The sequence below is a fragment of the Canis aureus genome, chromosome 16, assembly GCF_053574225.1.
Source record: "Canis aureus isolate CA01 chromosome 16, VMU_Caureus_v.1.0, whole genome shotgun sequence".
NCBI classification, from domain to species: Eukaryota; Metazoa; Chordata; class Mammalia; order Carnivora; family Canidae; genus Canis; species Canis aureus.
This window is the reverse complement of record NC_135626.1, coordinates 39,902,089-39,911,893: the sequence shown is the minus strand read 5'-3', so window position 1 is coordinate 39,911,893 and position 9,805 is coordinate 39,902,089. Positions and strand designations below refer to the sequence as shown.

The 9,805-nt window shown below is 45.2% G+C and overlaps 1 protein-coding gene across 1 annotated transcript; it reads left to right on the top strand.

Annotated features, from left to right (window-relative positions):
• The first annotated feature begins 3,627 nt into the window (after positions 1–3,627).
• On the top strand, positions 3,628–9,174 carry LOC144285356 (keratin, type I cuticular Ha7-like). Its single transcript, XM_077850473.1, has 7 exons — positions 3,628–4,119; positions 4,311–4,393; positions 5,184–5,340; positions 5,710–5,871; positions 5,958–6,083; positions 6,461–6,681; positions 7,348–9,174. The coding sequence occupies exons 1-7, from the start codon at positions 3,628–3,630 to the stop codon at positions 7,478–7,480; spliced, it is 1,374 nt and encodes a 457-aa protein (XP_077706599.1). The 3' UTR covers positions 7,481–9,174.
• Positions 9,175–9,805: the final 631 nt, after the last annotated feature.

The window sequence follows — 9,805 nt, the reverse complement described above, 5'->3', positions numbered from 1 at the left end:
TTGAAAATAACATCTCAAGGCCGCAGCTTTGGCTTTCTGTCTGTAGTAGGTTTCCTGCCTCTAGAGACTGGTATTTCTAAAGTTTTATTGACCCTAAAGTCAGAATCAGTGAGAGAACTTTGTGCACACAGGTGAGTGAAGGAGAGCTAAAGGCTCCCGTCTCTCACTCTGTTTTCACCACTTCTTGTCACTAAATCTGGCTCATATTTCGTCATCAAGGGCTATAAGGACTCTTCTCAAAAGGTCAGGAAGAAAGGCAGTCTTACGTAAGAGGGCAGGCATTCTCACCCTACACTAACCTCTTCTGAGAAAAATGCAAGTCAGTGAACCAAGCAACTTTACAAAGAGACTTGCAACATCAGTGTCATTATGCAAAACGGCAGACTCAGTAGAAGCCCTCACCAGGACTGTGAGGAAGCTTCAGTAGAGAGGTGCGTCACCCAGACATAGAAAGCCACAGCACTGCTGGGGATTTACCCCAAAGATACAGATGCAATGAAACGCCGGGACACCTGCACCCCGATGTTTATAGCAGCAATGTCCACAATAGCCAAACTGTGGAAGGAGCCTCGGTGTCCAACGAAAGATGAATGGATAAAGAAGATGTGGTTTATGTATACGATGGAATATTCCTCAGCCATTAGAAACGACAAATACCCACCATTTGCTTCAACGTGGATGGAACTGGAGGGTATTATGCTGAGTGAAATAAGTCAATTGGAGAAGGACAAACATTATATGTTCTCATTCATTTGGGGAATATAAATAATAGTGAAAAGGAATAGAAGGGAAGGGAGAAGAAATGGGTAGGAAATATCAGAAAGGGAGACAGAACATAAAGACTCCTAACTCTGGGAAACCAACAAGGGGTGGTGGAAGGGGAGGAAGGCGGGGGGTGGGGGTGAATGGGCGACGGGCACTGAGGGGGGCACTTGACGGGATGAGCACTGGGTGTTATTCTGTATGTTGGCAAATTGAACACCAATAAAAAATAAATTTATTAAAAAATAAATTTATTATTTTTTTTAAAAAAACCTTGAAGCTCTTCAAATGTCTACAATACCTAGGTTATGCAAACCTTTAACTTGAGGTCTGGAATGATGTCCATTCCAAGTAGCTTCATTAAATTGTGATGATGAAATAAGACAATGCTTGTCAGTTGCTTGGTGCCCATCATATAGTAAGTGCTCAATAAATACTAGTTTCATAAAAAAAACAAACAAAAAACAAAAACAAAAACAAGCAAGCCACGGCAGTGACATTATGAAGTAACAAGTGTTGTGCATTTTGAGATGGAAGAAATTATGAGTTTTAGCTAATGGACTGAATCTTGCCAGTCCATTGACTGGCAAGTCCAATAGACTTGAATAAGGCCGAAAGATAGGTTCTACTTAGTGAATCAAATGAAATGACTTTATAAGTCTAGTTCTCTGATTTATTGAGAAGCTTGTTGCTACGTGATGAGGCAGAGGAGGGTAACAAAGGGATGTTTGAAGATGTAACCTATGCAGATTGCACCCAGAGGCCTCTGAAGGATGAGATGGCCTTGCCTGGTGATTGTCTTCTAATTATGATGTCTATAAAGAGTTATTCATTGATGAGCTCTGAGTAAACTTTAGGACAGAGATGACCACTAGTTACCTTTCTTGGGAAACCCAATCTGGGCAGAAGTCTCAAATTCTGTATTGCTTCTTGATAGAAGTCCAACAGCTTATGTTTCACAGATACGTATCTGGTCCCTGTAGAAATGTCTGTTCAGCTTTTGCTCAATGCTCAGAGGACTGGAAAATATTCATTTTCACAAAGATATAGTTATAACCACTTTGGGGGGGATCTTACTCCACATTAGGTTTATTTTTAGTCCTAGGGGACAAACTATCTCCTGCCACAAATTTTGAGAGAAAACTTTTGGGAACTTAGTATTCAGCTGTCTTGGTTTCCCGGTACCAAGAGCTAGTGGGGTGTGGGATATAGTATAATAATTTGGAGATGGAATTTTCTCTTGAGCATCTTTCTGAATGGTCCTTAGAGAAACCCTGCTGCCCCCTTGCATTGATATTCCAACACTTGTGTTTTCTGAGATGCAAAGAATATTATTAAATGTTAGATTCTTGTTTTATCTCTTAATTTCAACTTCTTGTCCAGTTTCTAGACCTTATAGTTTTTCCTAGTTCTGGCAGTGACACAGTTGTTCTCCTATTGGGGACTGGGAAGGAGGGATGTGGTGGTGGTAAGGTGAAGAGAACAAGAGTAGGCTCTGGAGTCTAAAGACACTGAAACTGAGAACAGGCTTTGCAACTTCATAATGGGGTAGATCGTAGAAAAACAACTTCATGTCTCTAATCTTCAATGTCTTCTTTATTTCTTTTGTAAAATTAAGAATATCCACTTTACAGAATGGTAGGATTAAACAATATTTTTGATAAATCCCCTAACACATACGGTAAGTGCTCAGTGAAGAACCTTAGAATCAAGGAAGTAAGGTAGGAAAAACTCCCCCATACTGACTCTGATAATACTGACTCTGATAACTCAGTGTCCATTGAGTTTCATGGCCAAGTTCTTATTTGGGATTAAAAAAAGATTATTGTTAATTTTTATTTGTTTCTAGCTTATTGAACTCACCTTTCCTGGTCCAGATCAGGCAAGGTTCAGGGTCACCCTCAACTGATGAGATTCTCAGACAACCTATTTAAAACATCCATGGCTACCCAAGTTTGGGTTGCTTCTTTCTGGGCAGAAACTATATCAGGATTAAGTAACTTTATGGCATGTGTGTGGCACAGTGCTTGGCACATAGGATGTGCCAGGAGATGTGTGCTGAATGAATGGACTTATCAAAGTTTTATTGACCCTAAAACTGAGTTTGAGGGGCACCTACGTGGCTCAGTAGGTTACACGGTATGCTTTCCTCTCCAATTATGATCCCAGGGCTCTAAGATTGAGCCCCATTTTGGGCTTCCTACTCAGCAGGGAGTCTGCTTCTTCCCCAGTTTATGCTCTCTCTCTTTCAAATAAATAAGTAAACAAAATCTTAAAGAAACCCCTTAGTTTGAAAAACAGAAAACTAAAGAAGAAATGTGAAAATTTTGATAATCAAAACCTATAGCATCTATCAGCAAAGAAGCAGTCTCTTCCCTGAATAGGGAAGGCTGGGTTAGTTTTAGCCCAGGTGAGCACCACTGTGGTCAGAGGGGTTTATCTCTTCTGACACTTCAATGACCAACAGGAACAGTCATGACTTCAGTGTGGGCACATCAACAAGGAGGCCAACTATAGTCAAGGAATAAACCTCTGATGGCTAAAAGGATTTTGTTCTTTGAAAAAATAATAAAAAGCTTCTGACTTTCTATTAACAGACAGCTTAATATCAAAAAGCAAAGGGCACCTCAACTTCATCAACATTCCTTTAATGAGGCAAGGAACTCTTAATGGTAAACTCAACAGCTGAGTAACAGGATGACGGTACAACAATAGGTAGAGAATCAAGGCCCTGAGGTCAAAGCATGGAGCCAACACCCACCTGGGATGGGGTATAAAAGGCCCAGGAGGATAGGGGATTGTCACACTCAGTGGCTTGGCCTTCCCAGCTGCTCTGAACCTTCTGTGCACCCTCAGCCCAACACCATGACTTCCTGCTACATCAACTCATCCCACTGTCTGGGCAGCACCAAGATGCCTACAGCAACAAATGTCTGTGGCCCCTGCATTGACATTGGAGGCCAGCCTGGGTCAGAGGCCAAGGCTGCGTCTCTGTGCCTGTCGGCCACCATCGCACATGCCAACCGACCACGTGTTGGGGCAACCCCTCTGGGCCAACCCAGCCTCTGTATGCCCCACAGCTGCCAAACTGCTTGCCCCTTGCCAGGGACCCGCAACATTCCTGGCAACATTGGAGTCTGTGAGAACTATGGGGAGGGCGCTCCCAATGGCCATGAGAAGGTGACCATGCAGTTCCTGAATGATCGCCTGGCCAACTACCTGGAGAAGGTGCGCCAGCTGGAGAGGGACAATGAGGAGCTGGAGACCAAGATCCGAGAGTCAAGCAAATGCCATGAGTCCACTGTGTGTCCAGACTACCAGTCCTACTTCCAGACGATTGAGGAGCTCCAGCAGAAGGTGAGGTTTGGAGTAGCTTGGGAAGTGCTGGGTCTGAGGAAGGTGATAGGGCCTGGCAGGCAAGAAGCCACTGAAGGTTCAGGGAGCTTTGGGTTCTTGGATTCCCTTGAGTGTGAGTGTACTGCCACCTGTAGAGCTGGGGCCCAGGTTATGATGTTTTGTGTATGAACTGTCTTCTTGGTTTTCCTCAGATCCTGTGTAGCAAGGCTGAGAATACCAGGCTGATTATCCAAGTGGACAATGCCAAGCTGGCTGCTGATGACTTTAGAATCAAGTAAGTAGGGCCTGAAGAAGGCTCAAAGTGACTCCTTCTTCCACCCTAAGTCCCAATGGCCAAATACCTGATTGACTGAATTACTGTCCTGTTTCTTCTTTCCTAAATTCTCCAAATAGAAATTTTTATTACAAACAAAATGAGTAAAAGGACGAGAAAGAACACCACCAAATTCAGTGTGTATGGTGTAGCCCAGAGTTAGTCCTCCTTCATTTATTTTCCTAAAATTAAAGATAAGGCTGCCTGAGCTCACTAACTAGGGGCAGAATAAGGTGATTTCAAGAATAAACTGAGTAAGGACAGTCGTTGAATTTCTTATGTAAGTTAGACGATCCCCTTACAGATGGGTCAAAGTCCAGATTTACCTATGGGGTCCTCAGGTACCAGGTGTTTCTGCTAAACAAAGATCAGATATAGAGAAATAGCCCAATACAAGCATGAAGGGGGCAAATCACTGACGTGGTGCTTGGTTGTTGCTTAACCTGGTTAAAGGATAGCTCACACAGCAGTGTGAGCCCTGTCCTGGATGCTAAGATACATTGTAGGCAAGTCAGTTAATCTTTTGGCATTAAAGTTGCTTCAAGCCAATGATAAAATGATATCTGCTATGAGTGCTTTTCTAGGTCATGAGCCAATTGAGTAGAGGGATTGAGTCTAATTCATCTCTGAGGCCAGAGTTGAGCACAGTGAGCAAATGAGAATCCCAGTTGGTGAAGGAAATGGAAACTAGGGGCAGCTGAGAGGGGCTGTCTTTGGCATCCTGCTAACCTTGCATCTCCTGTGCTGGCAGGCACGAAAGTGAGCTCTCCCTGCGCCAGATGGTAGAGGCGGACATGTGTGGGATGCACAAGCTCATGGATGACCTGAGCCTGGCCAAGGCTGACCTGGAGGCCCAGCAGGAGTCCCTGAAGGAGGAGCTGCTCTGCCTCAAGAGGAACCACGAACAGGTGTGGTCCTGGGGATGCAGACCTATGGGGAAGGCACTGGCCAGGAAAGGGAGCACTGCTCACCCTGGGGCTCTAGGGTTAAACCTGGGGTTCACTTGGCATCAGGATGAAGGGTTGATCCAGGTCTGGCAGTCAGACTGATTGTGTGGGATGTGGCAGAGGGGGAGTTTCTGGTCTGTAAAGATTTGCCTTGTCTATATAGGAAGGTGTCCAAATGGATTCTCCCCGTGGACCATGGGCAAGACCTCTCATGTCAGTGCATGAGTGGGGTCGCCTCTCATGCTGCTTGTCTGGGGAGGGGTTCAGGTGTCATCTGCTCTGTCAAAAAGCCTTTCCTCACTTAGGGTGTGGATCTTTCTGTTCCTACAGGAAGTGAGCATTCTGAGGGGGCAGCTGGGGGACAAGCTCCAGATTAAGCTGGATGTTGAGCCCACCGTGGACCTGGGCAGAGTGCTGGAGGACATGAGGTGCCACTATGAGGCCATGGTGCAGACCAGCCGCAATGATGTGGAGGAGTGGTTCCAAGATCAGGTGAGGGTGTTGCCTCGGTGCAGGGAGGGACCCGGGCTTCCACACGGGCAGGCTGCTGATCATGTCTCTGTGCACTTGTGCTTCAGTCTGAGAGCATCAGCCAGCAGGACATGTCCTGCTCTGAGGAGTTGCGGTGCTGCCAGTCGGAGATCCTGGAGCTGAGACGCACGGTGAACGCCCTGGAGGTGGAGCTTCAGGCCCAGCACACACTGGTGAGCTCCTTTGCACACCTGGAAGACTCAGCCTGGTTCCCATTCCCAAGAGCAGTTCCTGGTTCAGTCCCTGCCTCCCTTAAGTACAGACCAGGACACAGTTCAAACCTTGAGTTCCTTGCCTTTGCAAGAACTTTCTCATAGATGTGGTTGCTGAGAGAATGAACATTCCTTCAGATGAGCGAGGTCCTGCAAATTTATCCTGAGGTCTACAATGATGAGCAATGGCACGTCATTAGTTCTTCCAGCTGAGGAGTGCTAACAGGAGCTAGGTTGTTCTCCAGGCCTGGCAACACCTTGGGGTGTCACAGTCTTACTGGAGAGACTGGGGGCTGCAGTCCACGATTTTCCATCTGGTTCTGTCTTTGGTATTACAGAAAGACTGTCTGCAGAACTCTCTGTGTGAAGCCGATGCCCGTTTTGGCACGGAGCTGGCGCAGATGCAGATCCTGATTAGCAACGTGGAGGAGCAGCTGTCTGAGATCCGGGGTGACCTGGAGCGGCAGAACCAGGAGTACCAGGTGCTGCTGGACGTTAAGGCTCGGTTGGAGTGTGAGATCAACACATACCGGAAACTTCTGGAGAGTGAGGATTGCAAGTAGGTGTGATCTAGGCACTTGGCCAAGTCATTTGGTCAGTTCAAATGAGACTCTCAGGGCAATAGTTGTGCTGTCTACAAAGAGGAAGGTGGTGTATGCTTCTGCTGAATGACCCATTGCCCTTTAATCTCCTCACTCTGTGCATCATTGACATAGTGTTAAGGGAGAGACTGTCCGTTCAGACCATTGCCAGGTCTCCAGTGGGGCTACTTGGTGTAGCTGTTGACTGGGGAGAGAAGACATATAACTGTTCCTTGAGTAGGAGATTTGCATATAGAACCCAACAAATTTGTTGGACTTGATTTTGCTCTCTTGTCAATCATTCTTTGTATTTTATACCTATAGGAGAGAATCTGATTCTCATATAGAATATATGATTGGGGAAGGCATTTTAAGATCACTCAGTCTAGTCATAAGGGTGCATAGTAGAGATCAATGGCCAGGGGTTCCATTGGGTCATTGTCCTATAGTTTTATTTATTTTATTTAAATTCAATATGCCAACATATAGTATAACACCCAGTGCTCATCTCATCTTGTGCCCTCCTTTATGCCTGCCACCCGGTTTGTCCTGTGGTTTTGGAGTGGGGACTTCTTCTTTGTGCTCCATCACATATCACTCATTTCCCACCTCTAACTTTGTTCACCTTCTCTATCTCTCCACAGACTCCCCTGCAATCCATGCTCCACTGCTGCCTCCTGTGTCACATCCCCCTGTGCAACTCGTCCAAGCTGTGCCCCCTGCCCCACTTTTGTGTCCGGGTCAGCCTGTGGAGCCAACACCGGGAGCCGGTTTTGAATGCCCACGCACCAGCAGGGGCAGTTAAAGCAAGGGGATGCCCAAGGAGAAATGCTTTTTATATATGCAGGCACTCGGTTTCTAACTATTGCTGACTTTTTGTACGTAGAGGCCTTTCCAAAGGTGACAGAATATCAGGAGAAGTGGAATCTTGGTTGGGAGGCTTCCTTCTCAGTTCCAGATTTTCCCAGATAAGTTTCATGACCTCAGTGGCTGGATCCCAACCACCAGTGGTGGCTTGGGAATATCTACATTGAAGATACTCAGGCATAGGATCAGATTGAAAAAGTATCTTGGGGAGAGGATGGGGTGGGACCTGAAATTGCATTTGCATTTCAAAACACCAATTTTAGTTTGAAAATTTCCAGTTTGTGGCCAGGAAAGTGAAGAACAAACTTCACTGTTTGGGATTCCCTCCAACTGATTCCATCTAACATCTGCAGCCTCAGATAATGGCTCCAGAGAGGGAGCAAAGGAACTAGATACTACATATCTGACCACTTCCTCCTCTATTTCCTTTCTCCTTTCATCCTGCCTCCCTGCTTTTGAAGTGGCTCCATTTCCTCTCTAGGGTAAGTTAAGAGCTTCCCTTGTATCAGATCTCAGCTCTCTCCACTCAGAGTCCTATCTGACCAAAGGACCGGTCTTGCCTCTTGCTCTGTAAAGGGAACTTTCAGATTAAAAAAATCTCTCTTCTCTAGAAATCTTGACTCTCTTACCTATTGGCTGGCTACACCTCTCTTCATCTAATTTGACAGTAACATTTGAACAATGACTTTATATTTTCTAGTACTTTCTCCTGAAATATTAAAACCTATTGATTCAATAGACCACACTGTTGGGCATGATGATTTAGGGTAATGGAAAATATATCTACAATATTTCCAAAATTTTTCTTCTTGCTTACCTTCTGTGCTCCCACCTTATGTCTCACCACTCTCTCCCTTCCTCACCATGATGCCGCCACATTGGCCAGTGCATTCCTTGGGTGTCCCTGAGACTGGTCCCTGCTTTTCCTCCTCCCTAGAATGCTTTCCTTCTCCTTACTACTCAGGGCTCAGAAGAAATGTCACTCCCTCCAAGAGCTCCTGCTTGGCCATCCGTCCACAATGATTACAGCCTTGTCACTCTCTGTCCTGCTTACTGTCACCATGGTAGCCCTCAACAGCTAAAATTGCCTGCTTCTCCATTGTTTTCTCATTAAAATGCTTCTTGAAGATCAGCATTGTACACTGCTGCTTCCCCAGAGCCTAGCTCACTGCTTGATAAAGAGTAGATGCTTAATAAACATCTGTTAAAAGGATGAATGTGTCTTCCTGACTTTATCTCTGACTTGTTATGGGCCTTGAGAATCATCACTTAATTCAGCATTTTTCCCTGCTATAAAATGAAGGGTATGTCATTTTTCCTACTTACATTCTAGATCTGTCATGGATTCTATGGGTAAATGAGATGGCAGAAATTTAAAAAGCCCGAAAAGGAGACAGCACCATATTAGCCTCATTTAGAGCCAATGTCATATACTTAGGAATGTGAGAGCTGAGCCAGACTGCTCAGAGTTCACCCATGGCTTCAGACTTTTTCCTCTGGGCAGCTAAAATTAATTTCCTCTAGAAGCTTAATGCAATCAGAAATGAGATGGTGCACTTAATAATTTGCTTTCCAGAGCAAATTTTATTTCAGTATTTGCATTAGTTCAAAGCATGAGAAAACTTTGCTTCAAAGGGGCAGAGCCTTCTTAGCAACTCCCTAATATTGAATCCACCCATGGAGAGGAGGCCCAATTTTATGGATCCTCTCATTTCCTTTTTCTCCCTTGGGATCCACCAGTGTTGAGTGATGGGACAATATGCCCTTGACCTCAGAGGCATTCATTAATTCTACAGGTCACTGTGATTCTTGTAGATCTCCATTTTGGAGGTTTTGTTTTTCAGGAATGCAGATTATGTTCATTTGCAGTCCTGATTTCTAAATGTGGTTAACAGCTGGTTGAAAAAAAATAGCTTCTTCAGCCTCACTGCTTCTCAGGCCTTGTTCCATCATATGAGAAAAAGCAGCAGGGAGAAATGAAGTCACTTAAACCACCCACATCAGAGTAAAGACTGGGATAGTTCAAGGCAGCCTAGTCTCCATGGGGACAAACTGCCTGTTGGCATATAGGGACTACAGCTTCCAGTTCCGAGTGTGGTCCTGATGGCGATAGGTGACCTTCAGGAAGGACTTCTCATGATAAGTTGCCATTTTGTCTGAAGTGGGTTGACTGACCTGTGTTGGGAGCAGAAGCAGAAACAGGAGTCTTGCCAGAAACTGGCTTGGTTTTTTCCC

Coding starts and splice junctions, on each gene's coding strand:
- LOC144285356 (XM_077850473.1), top strand. CDS start 3,628: ATGACTTCCTGCTACATCAACTCATCCCACTGTCTGGGCAGCACCAAG. Junction 5,872..5,957: donor AGGAGTGGTTCCAAGATCAG/GTGAGGGTGTTG, acceptor CTTGTGCTTCAG/TCTGAGAGCATCAGCCAGCA. Junction 6,682..7,347: donor CTGGAGAGTGAGGATTGCAA/GTAGGTGTGATC, acceptor ATCTCTCCACAG/ACTCCCCTGCAATCCATGCT.